The following is a 20,604-nucleotide window of genomic DNA, read 5'->3' as shown; positions in this document are numbered from 1 at the left end:
CCAAAGGTCCTTAAAACTGGTGGTTCTTCATGAGTGCATATTCTCCTGGAGCAGTGTCATAATGAACGTATATTATTGTTTCTCCTCTTTGTGTTGCGAAATTTAGCCTTCTACCACAATATTAATCCTTTGCAGTTTGATACCATCAAAACTGCATGAAATGGTAGCTCTGTGAAACTTTGGCTCCCCTACACAATACAGAGCGGATAAGTTAGCTGCTATTCATCAAAATCTCAGACTTATCACACCAGTAGCTGCTGCTTTAGCACAATAACAGCACTAAACCATTAATTTTTTTTCTTGCCATGGTACTTATATAGAGGCTCATAACTGCAGTGACTCACTTGAGAAGATATGACGTACAGAACCAGATAAAGTGGAGCCGTTTTGTTTAGTTAGAAGGAAAAAAAACAAACATTGTGCCAAGAAAACAGCAGGATCTGGACAGTCTCTTCTCTGCTTCCCCTCCTCTATCTCCTAGTTATTGTGCAATTTCACACTGACAGGCGGTTCATTTCTCCGCCTGCCTTCTTTAAAAGAAACTGTTTTTGCTTTTGCTCTTGCATCTGTGTATGACAGCGTACAGGAATGGGTTTGAGGAGCATCATAGTTCTGGTTGTGTTAGTGGGGGTGAGAGGGAGCTCCACTTCTGAGGCTGCTTCAACAGACATTTCAGCTCAATCCAAGATTAAGTCTGAGACAGCAGAGGACACGGGACAGGTGAGTGGAAACATGCCATGATGGGTCTCACTCTTCTTTTTGAAATCAGCTACATTGCCGACTCAGCAGTGTGGCCCTTTGAAACAAAATATAGTTTCTATGACTTCTTTCGTTTAAATAAACTCCACAGAAAAGATACACTTTAAAAGAAGAATATATCTTTGTTGCAATGATTATATCAAGACCATTCTGTACATAGTACAAACTCCATTATAAGCCCAAGTAAAACAATGAGCTTGACATTACTACGCATTTTTAACTCTTGCCAAAGTGTTGAAGACAAACGTTACTAAAATCTAAATAAATATGTTTCCTGCTGGGGTCAAATATGAGGAAGGGGGCTTGAAAGAAAAGTTAAATGTCCATGAATTTGAACCTTTTTCTGGAGTCCTGGTCAATGAAAAGCAAAAAGCATCTGGAGATGAAGGGACATGCGATGTGGAAGTCCAAATGAACTGAAAAGTTTTCAGCTCTTCCACTTGTTCTTCTTAGCAGGCAGTTGTCCTGTTGCTTCTAGGTATTTGTGGATGAGATCTTCTTGCGTAGTTGGCAGACAGGGCTGATATCTGCTGTATTCCATGGTGTACTCGCCTTTTCCCTGAACAAAAAAAAAGTAACAACAGAGTAAAATATGGGGGAAACAATGATCCTTGTATTTTAAAATCATTAGTTCACTAAACAGTAATGTCTTTTTCAGCAAGTGCCAGCAGTAAATATCAAACACATATCTGTCCCAGAATATTAAAGTTTCTGATGGGGAAACATTGCAAAACTCAAATCAGGGATATTTAACAAGTTCTTGCAATACAAGGTTATATTTTTCATGTTTGACCTTAAACTTACTTCAGTGCAGGAGCGTAGTTCTGTGGCATAACCAAACATGTCATTTAGTGGAATCTGTTGAGAGATATTAAAGAAAATAAGGAAAACATTATGGATATAAAGAAAATAAATATAAATGAACGGAATAGTATTTTATCAAAATGCAAAGGAATATTATATCATGATACAACCCCATTGTCAATGAAGTTGGAATGCTGTGTAAAATGTAAATAATAACAAAATACAGTGTTTTGCACATAATTTTAAACCTTAATTTAATTGAATACATAACATAAGTAATAAACATTATTGTTCTTTCACCTAGTTTGATTTTGATGCCTGCAACACCTTCATAAGAGCTGGAACAGCAGGGGCATGTTTACCACTGTGCTACATCACCTTTCATTTTAAGTGTTTGGGAACTGAGGACACTAATTGTTGAACATTTGTAGGTGGAATTCTTTTCCATTCTTGCTCGATGCACAACTTCAGTTGCTCAACAGTATGTGGTCTCCACTGTAGTATTTTGCGCTTCATGATTCAGTGGAAGACAGGTCTGGACTACAGCATGCCAGTGTAGTGGCCACTACACTGACTATGAAGCCACTCTGTTGTAACACATGCAGAATGTGGCTTGACTTTGTTTTGCTAAAAAAAACAAAACAGCGACGTCTGTGAAAAAGATGCTTGGATGCAGACAATGTTGCTCCAAACCCTGTATGTACCTGTCAGCAATAATTGTGCTTTCACAGATGTGCGAGTTACCCCTGCAATGGGCACTAACACACCCCCATACCATCACAGATCCTGCCTTCTGAACAATTAAGTTCGTCCCTTTCTGCTTTGGCCCGGGGGACACGGTGTCTATGATTTCCAAATACAATTTGAAATGTGGACTTGACAGACTTTTCCACTTTGCATCAGTCCATCTCAGATGAGCTCGGGCCCAGTACAGTTTCTGGGTGTTGTTGATATATGGCTATGGCTTTGTATGGTAGAGTCTTAAGTTGTACTTGCAGATGTAGCAACAAACTGTGTTAACTGATGATAATTGTTGGTTCATGTGCCCAATCATGACACCATCTACCAGTTTTTTTTAGCAGATGTTACAGACATCAAATTCAAACTGAGTGGATATTTACAAATAAACAAAGTTGATTAATTTGAACATTGTCTTGTCTTTGTAGTGTATTCAACTGAATATATGCAAAAAATTATTTGCACATCATTGTATTCTGTTTTATTTGCATTTTACGCAATGTCAACGTAATTGGAATTAGGGTGTATATGTTCTAGATACAGATGCAAACAGACACAGAGATGGACAATAAAGAGATAGATGGTATAGTTAAAAAAATGTGCAAACTGTACTTACATCAGCATACAAAGTGAAGTATCCCTCAGCTCCATCCTGCCCTGTAATGACACCATGGCGACGGTTTACTCCAGAAATTACCACCCCTTGGAACTCCTGAGGTGCAACGACTTCCACGGACATGATTGGTTCCAGGATGACAGTGTTGGCCTTCTCCATGGCTGTGGAGGGAAAAATGAAACCAGCTTTAACACACACTCACAACAAGAAAAACAAAAACATGGGGAGACAAAGACTGCCTCTGCCCCAACAGTATGCACACAACTGTCATTTGTTTGGCTCTCAGCAGCTCGAGGATTGAGGGTTTGACTGGTCTGAAATGCTGCTTTAACTTTAGGTGCACTGCATTTTCTCTACCATATATTGCAACAATTACAACCTTTTTTAAAAACTACATTAAGTTGTACAGTAATTTGGATACTGAAAGCCACTTTAAATGAAGTGATCAGAGGTCAGGGTCACCCACTCACCTTGTTTCAGAGCACCCTCGCCTGCACGGATGAAGGAAATCTCATTTGAGTCAACCATGTGGTGGCCTCCATCCTCCAAGAGGAATCTGACTCCCGAAATCTTGTGTCCACTCAGGGGTCCCTTCTCACAGGCATCTCTGAAGCCCTGTGGCAAGATGAAGACAGAGTGGACAAAGACAGAAATGAAGCTCAGAGGAACTTTATCTGTATATCAGCTTATGAGCTTCTTCAAGCAGAAAGTACTATGTGAACTTGCCTTTTCAACAGCTGGCACAAACTGCTTCGGGACATTTGTCCCAACAGTTTGATCTTCAAACTCCAGCTTGGTGTAATGCTCTTGCTCAAGTGGTTCAAGAACTCCAATAACTTTACCATACTGCCCAGAGCCACCAGTCTGCTTTTTGTGGGTGAAGTCGAACCTACAGATAAATGAACAGAAGCAGGATGAGACAGGTAGCAAGAAGAAACAGGTTCAAGCTGAAAGCTGCTGTAGCATCTTCTAGTAATTCTGTCAGTAACATATAACCCACTACTAAGCAAATTGAATCATACATGTATAGCAGATAGTCGATTTCTTAGAAATGTTCATCTTAATTTTAGTTGGATTTTATGATGATGTGCATTCAAGGCTCTGTGATACTGAGCGGAAGGTTAAGAGTTCAAGCCTGCCCACTGTGCACTTATAGGATTAAAAGGTTATCTGCTGGGGCACCACACCGCAGCCGACCCTGGGCTCTGATCCAAGATAATATCCTGCTCCATTCTGAGCTGTGACATATCAGATATCATTCAACTCTCACTCACAATAGACTATTAAATACTCAGTTTGCAGTTTCAGGATCACTTCACTGTTCCATTATCTTTATTTACTGGTACTGATCGCTCTGTAAAACGACTTTAAGTCGGGAAGACATAGGGGGAACTGGTGCTGTCTCTTTAAAAAGGGGCGGGAACATAAGAGCTCTGCAGTTGAAGGAAATGGGAAGTTATGTTTCCATTGACGTGAGGAGCAGCTGACTCCGAGCACGGAGCAAAATCGTTCTGCCTGCAGATCATTCAGCTCTGCAGCATAGGCAAGATCTGGTTCTATGTATTTAGTTCCCTGCATATCTTTTTTTTCTCACAAATGTACATCCTTCCTGTCTCTATCATAAGATTTGATCTGCTTTCTACTTTGTTGAATGAATGTGTGTCACAGCAGCCACACCTGGCTGACAACTGGGGGTCAAAGTCCTCTCAAGGCTGGATGCCCATTGCTTCCTCCCTCTTTGTACACAGAAATCAACATTACCTGTGGAGGTCACTGAGGACAATATGATGGCAACTGGCGAGCTGAACCCCAATCACTACCCAGCTCAGAGGGCGGCAAAGGTGGTCCAACACTACTTCAACACTCGCTATGGCTCCCCATACAGATTGTTCGGACTGCAACAGGTCCACAGTGGAAATGCAGAGGTCAGACTAACTTCACCACTGACTTTTCTCTTGTCTCCATAAACAGAGAAAAGATTTAGACTTGCAACTATGGCTCATCTTTAATTTCCCTTTTAGGATGTATCGAACTCTGGAAGACGGTATCAGCTGGAGATTTCAGTGCACGAGATCATAAGCAATGTAGGACCCATTTTATTTAGCTGGTTATTGTTCAAATCCTACTATGAGCGGTCACGCAACAATCAGAGAAATAACTTTCTGTCGTGTCGTGTTAATCACTGAAGGTTTTTTTTTTTGCTTTAATTCCAGACAAATACTAAAACTTCATTAAACATCAGCACAATTCAGGATTTTATTTGTGATTTTTTTTTTCTACCCCTAAAAGTATTTGGCGGCTTTGTTGTATTATTTTATCCATATTGTGACTTTATCATCCTTTAAATATTAGGTTAGCATCATCATGGTCATCAGGTCTTTTAAAAAAAAAAAAATATTCCCAGTAAATGACAAGCATAATATCAAAACACCTGGCAAATCTCTTTAGAGTGAGCAGGTCTAACCAGGCCGTGTGGACAAGAGCTGACTGCTTAAAAATGGAGGCTCAAGTTTATATCGGATCATTTTATTAACTGTGTGTGTCAACCTTGACTTAGTGGTTGCTACGGTAACATTTAGCCAACGCCTTTTGCTTTGTCTACTTCCATCCATTTCTTACTTCATCATCAAACATGCCTTTTCTTCTACGCGTCATGCTTTTTCCAACAAGTGTATCTTTAACTCATTCAGAAAACACAGAAGTGCTCTGCAGAGGTTTTCTTTCCACGAGGAGAGGGGTCACTCTTTGCAGAGGTTCAGGCCTCCCCGTGTGAGGAACTTCTTATCAACACAAAACTTCAGGAAGAGGCCTTATACCAGCAGTACAAGAATAATCAAAGCCTGCTGTCGGCACAAAATTTACCTGGTATGTTCAATAAATCAAAAGCTGCAGATTTTTGTCCCCAGTAAAAACAGAAGAGTGAGTTTCATACAACTTGAGCCGCTTGATATTTTAGTGTCACTGCTTCATTTGGTAATCTTCTGTTCTCAATACAGTATAGTCACACTACAAGAAGACATATGAAGCAGGTATGTGGCATAAGCAAACCTTGTGCTAACTTCCTTCAGATAGCTACGGTCACATTGAGCCCAACATGGAACCTTTCTGGCACCTAGCCATTGTGGCCTCCAGTTTCATCATGCTCAAAGAATCCACAGAAAACACTCTGTACAACATGGCTCAGGTCGCCAGCATCAAACAGCTGGTAGGTTGATTCGTCTTTTGTTATATGCTGAATTAATTGTTTGATTTTAGCAACAGCACAAGAACATAAATGGTGATTTTTAAAAGTCGAATGAGCCCCTGGTCTGTAATGAGGTGAATTAAACTGGAAAATTCTTTACTCTGTACAAAGGACACTATGCAGACTTAATATCAAGGACCTTGTCTGCTTTACATAGCATGATCCATATTCTGCTGCCAACATTGAACAATAAAAAAAACAGGTTCTGGACATTAGAGTCTCCACAAATTTCAAATGATTTGATTAGAAGGCAAACAATTCACATTTCCCAAACAAAATAATCAGAAGATGCACAGCAGCTGATGAATAAATCTATAAGACAGATTGTTTTTATTCTTTTGAATCTAATTTGGCCCTGTGCGCTGCAGGACACCGAGAACGACCAGTTGAAGTTCGAATGCAATGTACTGCTGCATGAGATGGTGTCCCAGGTAAACCCTTGTGATAAACCTTTTAATAAAGCTGTCACTTTGAGAACAGCAGCTTACACTTAAACATTTAAATACCATTTTGCAGGAAATCCTCCAATGGAAGCTGCTGTTCACCTGGTCTTCTGCAGAGGGCATCAACGTGCTGGAGAAGGAGCAACTGCCTCACTGCCACAGTTGTGAAAAAGCTCCAAACTCAAAATGAACTCCTGGCATTTACTACACTGCCTTACCTACATTTCATACTCAAATATTGCATCTTCATGTGTTAAAGATGACTCCACAAAAACTAAATCAAGAGTTGTTGTTAATTCTTGCAACAAAAAAAGTCAAAAGTAGCAGTTTATACTCAATAAAACATGTCTGATGCATTGATGTATTGTTCCATAGCTTTAATAGACTAAAGACTTCTTAGTCTGTATATGTGTGTGTGTGTGTGTGTGTGTGTGTGTGTGTGTGTATGTGTGTGTGTGTGTGTGTGTCAGCATAGTAGGACTTACGATACAGGACTGGTGATTGTCTCTCGGAAGGCAACTTTGGGTTTACCCATCACACAGGGACAGTTGTACTCCCTCTCCATTCTCTGAAACAACAAACCAAAACAAATAAAAAGCTAAGTTTGATATTAATATATACCTGTGCATCAGCAATACCTCCATACATATGCAGATCATCCATGTCATGTACACTGGTGCATCCTAATACAAATATTGAATTTTACACCTTTGAACGAAAACATCTTTGTTTCTTTCTCGTCCTCATAATTCAGAATATGACTTTTCCTTTTCTCCTTATTCTTCTTTTAAAAAACAGTGTAAATATGGACTCATCTGACACCAAAACACATGTAATACAGTTTCATGTTACATTTCTGAGGTATTTTTTTTTTCCAATGTTTTCCTGAGCCAATGTGATTATACTGATAACAGTGTCATAAAGGCTCATCATGCAATACTGCCTGAGGCCTTGAAAGTCAGATTATTAAAACTGCCTTACACACCAAGATCCTCCAAGACCCCTGAGACTTTTCACAATATTATTTACATAAAAGAACATGAAGACAAAATCAATTTAGGACACAATGCTGTTACTTTTATATAAACTTCTCTTTCTCATCCCATCTCAACTTTGAGTGTGTTAGATTTGTTTATACTACAATGATACTGGAAAATTGTTATGAAATTGTTAAACGTTCACATTAATCAACAAATTACACACTTAAGTTTTGCTGCATTTCAGAAAAATCCCCAACTTTTCGGGGTTGAGGTTTGTAATGCTGAGGTCAAATGGAGCTCAGTGGCATCTAGTGACTTATGTAGCAGCTAAATTTACTAAATGAATATATTTATCTTTTTCAGAGAACTTTTGATCTATTTAAAGGGGTGCTATTATGGTATTTCAAGTTTTCTGAGCTTTCTGCAGTGTTACAGTGTTGAATCCTCATCAGACATGTGAACGGCACCGTTTTTTATCACCTAAACGCATGTTTGAGTTTGAGTTCCAGCACTCTCTCCGTTCGGTTTCCATGGCGACGAAAAACGCGTTGTTTTAGAGAGTTTTTTTCTACTTCAAAATCCTTGTGACGTCCCGGGGGATAAGGTTCGGTGATTGGTTACCTTCTACTGGTTAACAAGGGCATGTACAAATACATCAGGCGGGTGGAAAACGTGGGATAAAGTTATTTCCAACGATGGCTGGTGAGTTTACCAAAGAGAGACATCCTGCTGCATTCGTTGCTGTGAGTTGCTGTTTTTTTAACTTCGTTTTCAGGGTCTGATTCAGGTTCCAACATGTAGGGCTGTATGCTATGTGTTGACATTGTATTTTGTTTTTTTATTGAGTTCATATTAGCCTAATCCTTCTGTTTATGAGACGTTACAATGACGGCGAAAGCAGTTGCGGTGCGCGCTCCCGATGTAGTGCAGTGGCGGGAGGCGGGGCTTAATGCGGAAGAGTCTCAATCCACTCGTTTTGCCCACAGGCTGATCTGACAGCCTACGGAGAGGGTCGGTCTGAAGTAAATAAAGTCATTTGTGACAATAACTTGATCAATCCCAGCCCCACTGGTCTCAGAAATAAAAATAAATTAGCCTGAAATGCACATAATAGTTCCACTTTAAATATAAAGTTCATGAGTATGTACCTGGGAATAGATTTCAAGATGCAGCTCGCCCATGCCTGAAATGATGGTTTCCTTGCTCTCAGAGTCATAATGCACTCTAAATGTGGGATCTTCTCTGGTGAAACGGTTGATGCCTTTGGAGAATTTATCCAGATCATTCTGGTTGAACACAATAGCATAATAAGAATGAATTGAGGGATGATTGTAAAGCAGCATTTTAGAAGTAGGACTTCAATTTTTACCTTGTTGGCTGGCTTCATGGCCATGGAAATGACAGGATCTGGGATGTGAATGGACTCCTGATGGACCGAAATGTAAACAAATAAACCAAAGATGCAGCTAACGTATTGAAATAAGATAAAAATGCAGTTTTCTTGCTTGTTCTCGTCTCTTTTACAAAATGAAAGCATTTAAGTCACTCACCATTGAGAGGTTAGCACTAGTCTTTGATGTAAAAGTATCTCCACTGGCACAATCTATCCCGAACAACGCACAGATATCGCCTGCGTAAACTTCATCCACATCCTTGAAAAAGAAGGAAAAATGAACAACAGAAAGAAGAGGATAAAGTGTTAAATATAAAGTGCTAAACCCAAGAGAACTTTATTGTACATAGTATATTTGAATAATCATTATGCTCATTAAAACAGCTTGATGTCTTGTTTTGATGCAAGACAGATGGAAACATGTTGCTCTGGTGTAAGAGGGGATGTGGCTTTTATCGACACACTTGACTGAAGTATAAAGAGGAACTTTAACATTCTGACCAGTCATGCTCATCAGCTAACTGAACTGCAAACCACAGATGGAAAACTGTAACCTCTTACGCTCTGTTGACATATGCAGATTGCTTCTTACCTCCATCTGATCAGCATGGAGACGCACAAGCCTCTGAACTCTGACCCTCTTGCCTGTGCGAGTGTTGTAGATGTATTCTCCTTTCTTCAGACAGCCCTGATAGACTCGTACATATGTCAGCTGACCAAACCTGCCAGCCTGTAAATGAGCAAAAACCAAAAGAAACAACAAAGTGTGATAACCTGAGACCTTCCTGTAGTGAAAAACTGAGAAAGAGACCAAACAAATATTTTTTTTTAAAGACCACCTCCAGCTTAAAGGCCAGGCCAACATAGGGGTTTTCAGCATCTCTTGTAGGGTCCATTTCAATCTTAGAGGTTTCTGTTGACTCTCTGTTACAGACACCAAAAAAGAAAATAAAAATAATTTTTTTACACAATTTTGCAAGAGTAAAAACAGAATCTCATTCTTAGTGTTTAAATCTCCTGTAATCTCAAAGGGAGACTAAGCACGCAAATTTCAAGCAGCTGCAGATACGCACTCATCATTTAGGATGGCGTAGTTTTTTACTTCACTGGGGTTTGGCAGGTAATCCAGGACTGCGTCCAATAGGGGCTGGACGCCTCTGTTCTTCAGTGCCGTGCCCACCAACACCGGGCTGAAAAGCCGCTGTACCGTGGCCCTGCGGATTGCAGCCTGGAGGACAGTAAGGTTAAAAGTTACTAATTATCTTCAGTTTAATCATTTGAAGGATTTTTAAATGAGGAAGGTCAGAGACGGACAACATGGTATGTTTCATCAGAAAATATTTCACAAAATGAAAGTTGTTGTTTCCCTTTCGGCTCGTCCCTCTGAAAGGGTCACCACAGCGAATAGCTGCACAGGTGATTGGTACATCTTTTAAACAGGATGCCCTTCCTGACGCAAACTTCTGCGTTTTTCCGGTCTCAGAGGAGAGCAGGACTCAAACAGCAGACTGTCAGGTCACAAGACAAGCAGCTCTACCACTTGAGCCACTGCCAGCCCATTTTGCAGAATCAAAGTATGTGGTGAAATAGAAAAAAACAGAACAAGTTTACTCTGTCTCCACTGGAGACAGAATTTCCTCTTCAGCAGGGCTCCAACATAAAAGTCTCCATACATTGCATATTAAAACACATAAAAAAGAAGAGATTTGTCACAAGTTACTCAACCAAGCTGCATGTCACATTTGTTGTTCATAAGTAAAAATATACCAGCTGGTAAACTGCAGTTTGTTCATTGACTCTTGCTGGTTTTTGCAAGTTGCACATGTAACATGGAAGCTCCTTCAGTTTCAAGTGTAGTGTCAATCAAAAACTAGGAATTATAGAGGCGTTTTATATTCACCATACCTGGACTTATGAGAAAGATAAAGGAACGATGCAATGTGAGAATATGTTGGGACTAAAACATCTATTAATTGGATTCTAGGAATATAGTCAATGTCAAAGATTAGCTGTGTCCGAAAATAATTAATCAGGAGATTATCAGAAATTTTTATAGGTGAGTTGTGCCCATATTGTCATTTATATTTGAATTGTTCCGTTTCTCAAATCTTGTATATTTTACAGTTTTGAAGACAAGTTTTCTCTTTGAAGATAAAAACCTTCAGGTCATCTACAGTTGGAACCATCTCCTCCAGGAACATCTCCCCCAGGAGTTCATCAGCATTGGCAGCACACTCCACCAGCTCCTGCCTCCGGTCTGCGGCTTCAGCTCGAAAATCGGCAGGAATCTCATCGTAGCGGATGTTTTGACTAAACGGAGGAAGTAAACAGTTTAAACTCATGTTAGTTCTGCTTCTGATATTTTCACGTTTTCATTTTGTTTTTCTTTTATTCTTCTGTAGGTTATTTATTTATACAACAGGACAGATAAAAACCAAAACTTTACCCAAATGGTCCATCAAAGTAAATGCTCCGCTCTTCTATGAGGTCAATGATGCCACGCATGTTCCCCTCCAGGCCAATGGGGATGTTCACAAATGCTGCGTTGTGGTTAAGTTTAGATCTAAAGAAAAAATGAAGTATGAAAAACTCATTAAATACACTACTCACAAAAAGTTAGGGATATTCAGCTTTTGGGTGAAATTTCACAACAAGCCTAAAATGCATTCAAACCTGTACAGGTGAACTTAATGTGATCTTCTCTAAGCTTTTAAATGCACATGTCCAACTGTTAAATGTTTCAATAAATTTTGCACAAGTTGCTTTTCTCTAACAAGGAGCTTAACGGCAAAAATCACGGCAGGTGTGTGATCCTTGAATTGACCAATACATGTCCTGGTTCAATTAGAGCTGGTGTTTAAACAGTTGTCCTCATCATGCTGTTCACATTTTGACATCATGAGACCAAGACGACACCTAACAATGGAACAACAGTCCCTTGCCATTGCGATGCTTCAAACAGGACGTTCTCAGACAGAAGTGGCCACTGAGCTTGGAGTGTCACAGAGTGTCATCAGCAGGTTGCAACAGAGATATGGAGAGACTGGAAGAGTCACAGAAAAGCCTAGAAGTGGACATCCTTTGGCCACATCCCGTGCTGATGACCGCTACATTGTGAACACTGCCCTGAGAAACCGGATGATGAATGCCACTCAACTCCAGGCACGTTTAAGAGAGGTGAGAGGCACCCAAGTGTCACGTCAGACCATTCGAAGCCGTTTCCATCAGCGTGGTCTGCGTGCTAGACGACCTGCACGGGTACCTGACCACACCACCAGGCACAGGCATCATCGTCTTGCATGGGCCAGGGAGCATTTACGCTGGACGAGGAACCAGTGGGCCTCAGTGCTGTTCTCTGATGAAAGTCGATTCACACTGAGCAGAAATGATGGCCGGCAACGATGTTGGAGACGTCAGGGAGAGCGCTATGCATCAGCCACTGTTGTCACCAGGCGAGCTTTTGGTGGTGGCGGTGTTACAGTGTGGGCAGGGGTGTCCACTTGGTACAGAACTGACCTACACTTTGTGAATGGTACAGTGACAAGCCCATACTACCTGAATAACATCATTAATCCAGTGATTGTGCCCCTACATGAACAGCACAGGCCTAATTTCATCTTCATGGACGACAATGCTCCTGCTCATCGAGGCCGCATCATCAGGGAACGGCTGTTGGAGACTGGTGTACCTCAAATGGAATGGCCTGCACTCTCTCCAGACCTGAATCCCATTGAAAACCTGTGGGATCAGCTGAGCCGTCGTGTAGAGGCTCGAAACCCTGCACCCCAGAACCTCAATGACCTGAGGGCTGCCCTTCAAGAAGAGTGGGATGCCATGCCTCAGCAGGCAATAAGTTGCCTTGTGAACAGCATGAGACGTCGTTGTCAAGCTGTAATTGATGCTCAAGGGCACATGACGAGATATTGAGACGTTCAAATTTTTTGTTGTGGTGTAACTACCATTGTTGTTACCTTTTGTGTTGAATGAATTTTTTGAGATGAGGAAATCAGTAGTGCATCCTTCTACTTAAATCTCTTACTTTTATATTATATCACTGTAGCATGAACATATTGCATTTTCCATAAATTTCACCTGAAAGTCAAATATACCTAACTTTTTGTGAGTAGTGTAAGTGCAAAACAACTTTAGTTTGATACTATTTACACCAAAACAAAAGGACATACTGAATATAAGTTTTTCAAAGAAACTGTGAACATTTTTATTTGAAACTATACTGAAATTAAATTTTACAATATTCATTGTAATAACAAGATCTGAACCAAATTTAAGGACCCAATTTGACCTGGGAGTTAAACAAACCTTACCATTAAAGAAAAAGGAGGTTGTATGCTTATCTCTTTTATTATATATGTTGGACCACCTTCAGCTTTGATTACGACCCACTTCTATGATTTTGGATGTATTCTATCATCTTGTGCAGTGTCACAACATTTATGTTCATCCAGTGTTGCATTAACTTTTTGGGAAAATGTAACTATTGCACAAAATCTTAACCAGCACATCCCAAAGATTCTCAGTGTGAAAAGGATGTCTCATGTTCCCTGAATCACTCTTTCCCAATTTGAAGCCAAGGAATCCTGGCATTGCCATCTTAGAATATACGCAGGCATTAGGGAAGACAAAATCTATTGATGGAATAACCAGGTCAGTCAGTATATTCAGGTAGTCAGCTTCCCTCATTCTTTAAACACATGTGTTGCTGAACCTAGACCTGACTAACAGCAGCAACCCCTTATTTAAGACTGCCACCAAAATATGGGCTCAATATAAAAACATAAAGATTTTGCAGCTGTAAGTGAATGTTTAAAAATAATTTCAAGAGTTTACATTTCTAAATCAAGTTTTATCATCCGGCAAAAATAATCTGTCCTAAAAATTCAAGTTTGTAAACGTGGAGAAAAGGATTCGCATTTTCCATTGAGCCCATTCCAGTAGGTTCAAAATAAGAGTAGAAAAAAAGACTGGGCATGAAGGCTGCAACACTTCATCTGCCTCCCATTTTACCCTAATACATAATCAATCTGAAACAGGGTAAATCTGGATACATCAGATCACATGACCTTAATCCTGAGTCCAGTCTGTATGTGCCCCAGAAAATAAAGAATTCTCCTCCTCTTAGCCTCACTGATTGATGGTTTTCTTAAGGCAATAAAGCTACTCATCTGTTGAGTTTCTTTCATATTGTGCATGTGGAAAAGCTCTTCCTTCCACTATTAAACATGACCCCAAGTTCTACTGTTGCTTTTCTTCAATTGGATTTCACCCAACATTTAGGTGATTGTCAACCATAATCATTCAGGATTTTTATGACCACATTTATTCCTGAAAAATGAATTTTCCATCATTTCCTACCAGTTTTGAATAAAGCATTGGGCAGTTCTTAGCCCAATTTTAGCCATCTGCAATTTCTTTAGATGTTTTCTCTGCTTGATGTATGTCATATGTCAATTGTTTGGCCCCTTATTAACAGAATAACATCTTTTCCAAAATCTCGGGGTGAGTCTGTCCACATGTTTTTTTAAGAAATGAGAAGCTACTCTTTGTATCAGTGGGGATAAAAAAAAAAAAAAAACTTGTTCACAAAGATATTCACTCACGTAGTAATTAACTAACAGAAAAGTCCTACCTATTTGTTTTGTTAAATCAGACATTTTGTTGGGCAAGACAATGTCCAAACAATAATCATTCAATTAAAAGGATCAGTGATCTCAAGGAAACATTAAAAAGCATATGGGTGCATAAGTGATACCTCATCTGTTGCAGAGCTCGGTTGGGGTTTGCTCCCATTCGGTCTAACTTGTTTATAAAGGTGAGGAAGGGTACATTGTAGCGTTTCATCTGTCTGTTTACGGTCATGGTTTGACACTGGACACCCCCCACTGCACACAGGACAAGCACAGCCCCATCCAGCACACGGAGTGCTCGCTCCACCTCAATAGTAAAATCCACGTGACCTGTGAAATAAATGAATATCAAATCAGAAAGATAACACTGTATATATAATTATGTTGTGTTTCTACATTATACACAACAAAACTCCCTGACCTGTTAGACACTACGTTTGAGTCCAGGAAAGCAAAGAGACTTGGAAAACTGAAGTTGCTCCTATTTATTATCAGTTTAAGGTTCTGTTATTGAGTTTGTCTCTCATTATAATTATGTTGGAATAGCAATGGATACATCTTTTATCTTCTGTGTACCATTTCCAGCTATTAGAACAAAAAATGATATCCAAAGCTCATTTAGTTCAGGGTTTCTTCCCTTCTGTCTCCAGATCCAACACATATTTGGGAGATTTGGGCTCCCTTGACATCGAGTTAGCCTCAAAACCGTTTCAATTAAAAAATATAGATCTCATTGAACGGGAGATACATTAAGATTCACACGTTTTCAGTGGTTGCTGTTGGCATTAAGAACTTTATCTCATCTGGACAAAATTTTAACAGAGATATCACACTGTTTAAATACCTGGTGTGTCAATTATATTAATGTTGTGGTTCTTCCAGACGGTGTATGTAGCGGCAGACTGAATAGTGATGCCTCTTTGTCTCTCCAGCTCCATTGAGTCCATCGTGGCTCCGACACCATCCTTCCCTTTCACCTGAACACAGCTTTGAAACTCAGCCATGTACGTCGTCTGACAAACAAGGCTTAATTAATTAATTACCTCGTGGATCTCTGCTATCCTGCCGGTATAATAGAGTACCCTCTCGGTCAGGGTGGTCTTCCCCGAGTCGATGTGAGCAGATATCCCGATGTTACGGATCCTCTCATTGGGGAAAACGCCGGAGGAGCAAGTCCGGCAGCTGTTAAGAAGCACCTTGGTACATGGACCAGGAGAAAATCGATATGCACAAACGTTTTTGTTTACTTAGAGATTGTGACAGACATAAGTCTGATGTAGAAAAAGCTCGACAGGTCATTAGAAACACATTAATTTTACCTTTTTAAGTGTGACGCTTCCTGGTGCCAAAGGATGAGTTTTGGCCAAAAACAATCCTGCTTTTAGAACCCTCATTTTGACAAAACCTCTGTGAAGTAAAAAGTGGCTGTAATCCTGATTCAATACGACCCCAACACAACTAACACCCCGGTGAATGTCACGCCGGGGCCCTCATTCTGGTTGTGAAACACAACTTCCGCATCTACGGAAATCCAAGAGGTTCAAAATTACAAATTTTGCCTTCAGCCTCAGACACAGTAAAAAGACCAAATGAACAACTGATGGTAACATGAAAAGACATGTGTTTCCCTTTTAAAACTAAGCAACAACTATTGAAAGAATTAATTTGGAAATTATGATTAGAATACGCATGGGGCAGACGAGACCAAAAGAAAATGTAAATAATTACATAATAACTAAAAAAAAAAAAAAAAAAAAAATAGAAAAAACAAAACTGAAAACTCAACTAAAAACTAATTTGAACAGAGTTTCAAAATCTATATAACAATGAACAGTAATAATAACAAATTAAGTACAAATCTGGTTCAATCTATGATTTACCCCCACGTACTTTATTTTTAAAACATAACTTCAGCCATATCTTCCAAAAGTCCTTTAAAAAAAAAAAAACATTTAAAAACGTTTAATTATCCTTCAGGTCCACTTGTCTAAGTAATCACAAAAGAAAGAGGAACACTCATCAAAGTCTGAAAACAACATTTTAATAATCATAAATCTGAACAAATTCCAGATGAAGAAAAATCGGGTACTCCTTTTTTTGAGTTTACATTTTCATCTTACTTTCAAAGTTGATAGACCTTCACCATAATAGCGATAACCATAAGTAATTCAAATCCAGCAATCAGGTTTTCAGAGCTGCAAAGCGATTATTTCCCGCAACACCAAAAGGCATCACCTTCAAATACACTGATGCGCCTTTCTCGTGGCTTTCTGTCCCATTGTTATGTTTTTATCATAAATGGTATTAAACTATACCAGTACAATTTGGATTTACTTAATTCAGTTGTGGTTTTTTATCTGTTTTTTTTTTTTTATTAAGACGCTAATTATTCTGTTAATGAAAACAGCTGAGTTTTAAGCGCGCTGACACGTTGTAAGCTGATCGGATGACTGAAGGTGTCGCTTGAAGTAACCTGAAAGAGTCTGAAAGTGTTGGAGCTACCCACGAACATTTCCTCTTTTTCTCAACCACATGCTGTTACTAGACACATCAGCATTTCACTCTGGCTTGCTGAACAGTAAAGCCGCAAACACATCCCCTCCTCACTCCCTGCTGTAAAGTTTAAACCTCCACATTGCTGTCGGCATTTTAACAGCTGCTTCACACATAAGGAGGCTCTGTCTGGTAAGTTGGGATAAACTTCATTTGAAGGAAATCATAGTTATCTTTTTCGTTTCGTTATTGATTAGCTAAATTGTTTGTATGGGGGGAAATGCCTCAACATCACTTTTTAATGTTTTACTAAAGCAAAATGGACTATTTATTTAGCCTGTTTGAATCTGATAGAAGGACAATACGCCTATATTTTGTACAAGATCAAGTTCTATAAATCAGATTTGTGGTTGCACATGAGAACCTTAAATTCATAAGGCAACATGTGGTGAAACTAATATTTATTATATCAACAAATATATCATCAAACATTCTCATAATGAAGTGTTTGCATTTTCCATCGTGTCCACTTGATTGAACAAACAAATGATAAATTATTTATCTGCTGTTGTGTTGGTTGGTTGATTTAACTTCCCTGTACTGTTCTGACATCTTAGATCATTTTACTGTTTTATAAGTCTGCTCTGGAATGAACTACTTCCCATAAAGTATGTGTCACTGTTTTAGAAGGTGTGGACGATTGCATGAGTACATTCAGTCCATGTCATGCACACGACTTTCAGTGTCTCACCCTGCTGCTTTGATGGAAATCTTATGAGCAAGACAACTTGTGAAAGAACATTCAGGAGAGTCAAGTGTTTGTAGTATGAATGATAAAGTTCCAAGAGAAAAGATTATATACAAAACATGTAATACATGGCTAAAGAACAACCCAGTCTAAACCGTGATCCTTTCTGATCGACTCTTTTGCAGGAGACATAACATTAGTGTGCATGTGCTGCAACTCTGAATATTCAAGGTCTTTTTCCTCAAATTAGACAAAAAAAAGTGGTACTTGTGAGGTTACACTTCTTGAAGACTTCTGGAAACCTAAGTGTGAGTCATTATATGAGATTAATAATGATTTTGAGAATTACACAAGAATGCACTACAGTGTGTATATTTTTGTGTTGTTCACGATGAGCTGTTATTTCCATTGTTGCGTTTCCTGTCTCATTTCCTTTCTGTGAGCTTTCATCCTGACTGACTACAGAACTGTTAGGTGTATATGAGTGGATGAGATATAACGGCTTCTCACTTCCGAGTGTCCAGTGCAGATAACCTTAAATTGCACTGCTGTGCTGTGAAATTAGTCTTTAATAGAATTAAAGATACCATTGGCAGTAGTTTGTGAATGTGTATAGCTATATGCGCCACTATTTATTTCTTCCTTAAGTTAAATCTGACATACTAATATGTATTATTTAGCATTGTTGGAAAGTGTTAAATGTTGCTTAGTAGGGCTGTGACAATATGCTTTTGTCCCGATTCGATTCCGACTTTTTTGGGTGCCAAATTGATTTAAATTACGATCCTCACAATTCTTCGATATTACTGATTTTTGTAGATTACAAACAAAAATGTATAAAACGTAGGTTTTGCTCGTCATTTTCCTTGATTTTAATTATGAAAAACAACACAATAGCCAGACCATCATTCTGCTGATTTTGAGATGCCCAAGAAGACAAGAAAAAAGATGTTCAATTCGATTTTCCCACCCCTATTGCTTAGTGCTTGAAACAGTCCTTAGTTTGATTGAAACAGATCAAAATGAAAGAGCATTAAAGAGAACTAAAATGCATTTTGAACTATTTAACGACAAAAACATGTCAGAGATCAATAAAAATATGGTTGATTTTAGCTTTTTTAGGACAATCCTTGTAGGGTGGATGCATCGGGGTTTGGACTGAAAGAAACCTTGTTGTCTGTCATACAGTTTTGTCACATTTTCATAACAGATCAGTTGACCAAATCGTGAAACACTAATAATATTTTACAATGATCCCCATTGGAAAATATGTACTTGATAAATTAAAGGACTGTTTTAACCACTGCCGTGTATTGTTAATAATGCAGCTTCAAGAAGGTCTTTCTAATAAAACACTATAGATACAATTAAAATTCTAAAGGAAGCTCATTTGTATCAGGACACAGGAGGGCAGTACAACGCTGATTTACAATGATTCCTGAAATGCATTTCACTCTAGTTTCACTTATAGGATCCTACAATGCTTTCCAGTCAATCCTATGCAGCTGTAGTCATACAATGTAAAATTAAGAATAAATCAGGTGTTTTTTTTTTTGGTTTTTTTTTTTAAATAAGTTTTCAATTTCTTCTTCTTTTATCTATCTAAGTAGGCATAGCTGTTCACTGCAATTCATATATTCTGCTACTGAACTATTTATTCTGTTTGTTCCAACAGATCTGAACTATCCCAAAGAAGTGGAGCAATTAAAGATTTTCCTTGTATACTTCATGGATCAATGACTAATGGCTGGCTGTCAGTGGCGCGAATCGTGATATAAGTTGCTTATTTATTAAATAACTCACCGAGGGTGTGTTTTGTGTTGCCATTACTACTACGGCATGCAGGATGGGCCAAACACGCTCTGATCTGACTCACAGCAGCACCACCCCAAGCAGAGCCAAGTGGAAAGCTGATGAGACAGCTAATCGACAACGTATCAGCAAATTTAGAAGCGAAAAGAAGCCACGACGTGATCAGTTGAGCAGGAATCCGATGAAAAGTAAGGTTTTATCGTGTTTGGGAAGGAGAAAGCGAGACTCGAGCCAATCTGAGGCAGATTTAGGCGGCGGAAACACAGCCGCAGATCCAGCAACACGCCGCGGCCACAGAGTAGGAAAGTTACCCAGGGACGAGGTTGTTCCGTCAGCAGGGAAACATCGAGCAGCCCCTGGTTGTTTTGATACACCATCCGGCCCAGCTGACGATGCCGAAGCATTCAGGCTCTCCCTGAACCGAGAGACAAATCCTGGGCCGTCCGATGCGTCAGGCTTGGGGAAGCGGAGTGGTGAAGTTAGCAGTGCGGGCAGCGAGGAGCGGAGACCCGCGCGAGAAGACAATGCCTCGTATCCCCCAACAGGGGCCATGGAAGATCAGCCACTGGATGGAAATAGCCAAAATCGCATTGTGTCTGAGTTGAGGGTGTTCACGGACACTAATCTGAGTTTGACCACGCTTCTCACCTCTGACCCGGACACTGAACGGACTTTGTGCAGCTTTCCCCCGGATCAACATTTGGATGATGCCCCGTCGATAAAGAGCGATTACGTTGAAGTTAAAATGACAAAAACTGACTGTACCACGATTTCATGTCCATCCAAAGCAGCTGGTGACCAGACCAACTGCTTTCCAGCTGAACCTGAGAACCTAAATGACTCTAATCAGACCCACGAGGGTCCCCCAGGAGGCCAGAGTTATCCAGGGACCATACCGAAACTAATCATAACAAGAGACCCCAGTCCTA

The 20,604-nt window shown here is 39.6% G+C and overlaps 3 protein-coding genes across 3 annotated transcripts in view; 2 read left to right on the top strand and 1 right to left on the bottom strand.

Annotated features, from left to right (window-relative positions):
- The first annotated feature begins 562 nt into the window (after positions 1-562).
- Positions 563-6,887, top strand: lxn (latexin). Its single transcript, XM_079246883.1, has 7 exons — positions 563-720; positions 4,666-4,842; positions 4,939-5,001; positions 5,608-5,782; positions 5,986-6,122; positions 6,530-6,592; positions 6,678-6,887. The coding sequence occupies exons 1-7, from the start codon at positions 589-591 to the stop codon at positions 6,792-6,794; spliced, it is 864 nt and encodes a 287-aa protein (XP_079103009.1). The 5' UTR covers positions 563-588; the 3' UTR covers positions 6,795-6,887.
- Positions 770-16,111, bottom strand: gfm1 (G elongation factor, mitochondrial 1). The gene is made up of 18 exons (XM_079246882.1): positions 15,942-16,111; positions 15,666-15,818; positions 15,467-15,599; positions 14,748-14,952; positions 11,424-11,540; positions 11,137-11,287; positions 10,051-10,205; positions 9,817-9,901; positions 9,570-9,707; positions 9,135-9,236; positions 8,954-9,010; positions 8,733-8,870; positions 7,090-7,172; positions 3,644-3,806; positions 3,388-3,532; positions 2,918-3,078; positions 1,564-1,617; positions 770-1,318 (listed from the first exon to the last, which is right to left on the bottom strand). The coding sequence occupies exons 1-18, from the start codon at positions 16,014-16,016 to the stop codon at positions 1,187-1,189; spliced, it is 2,247 nt and encodes a 748-aa protein (XP_079103008.1). The 5' UTR covers positions 16,017-16,111; the 3' UTR covers positions 770-1,186.
- A 3,598-nt stretch (positions 16,112-19,709) lies between these two features.
- itpkcb (inositol-trisphosphate 3-kinase Cb) overlaps positions 19,710-20,604 on the top strand; it is a gene marked incomplete at its 5' end in the record, with an annotated part of 13,312 nt that continues 12,417 nt past the window's right edge. The window contains one exon of the mRNA XM_079246963.1: positions 19,710-20,604. This exon is cut by the window's right edge and continues 281 nt beyond it. Coding sequence (XP_079103089.1) covers positions 19,710-20,604 — 895 coding nt within the window.

The sequence above is a fragment of the Telmatherina bonti genome, assembly GCF_933228915.1.
Source record: "Telmatherina bonti genome assembly, chromosome: 9".
NCBI lineage: Eukaryota > Metazoa > Chordata > Actinopteri > Atheriniformes > Telmatherinidae > Telmatherina > Telmatherina bonti.
This window is presented reverse-complemented; position numbering and strand designations above follow the sequence as displayed.

Coding starts and splice junctions, on each gene's coding strand:
- lxn (XM_079246883.1), top strand. CDS start 589: ATGGGTTTGAGGAGCATCATAGTTCTGGTTGTGTTAGTGGGGGTGAGA. Junction 5,783..5,985: donor GTCGGCACAAAATTTACCTG/GTATGTTCAATA, acceptor AACTTCCTTCAG/ATAGCTACGGTCACATTGAG. Junction 6,593..6,677: donor TGCATGAGATGGTGTCCCAG/GTAAACCCTTGT, acceptor ACCATTTTGCAG/GAAATCCTCCAATGGAAGCT.
- gfm1 (XM_079246882.1), bottom strand. CDS start 16,016: ATGAGGGTTCTAAAAGCAGGATTGTTTTTGGCCAAAACTCATCCTTTG. Junction 11,541..14,747: donor CGAGCTCTGCAACAGATGAG/GTATCACTTATG, acceptor TTTTTTCTTTAG/ATCTAAACTTAACCACAACG. Junction 9,237..9,569: donor TCCATGCTGATCAGATGGAG/GTAAGAAGCAAT, acceptor TTCTTTTTCAAG/GATGTGGATGAAGTTTACGC.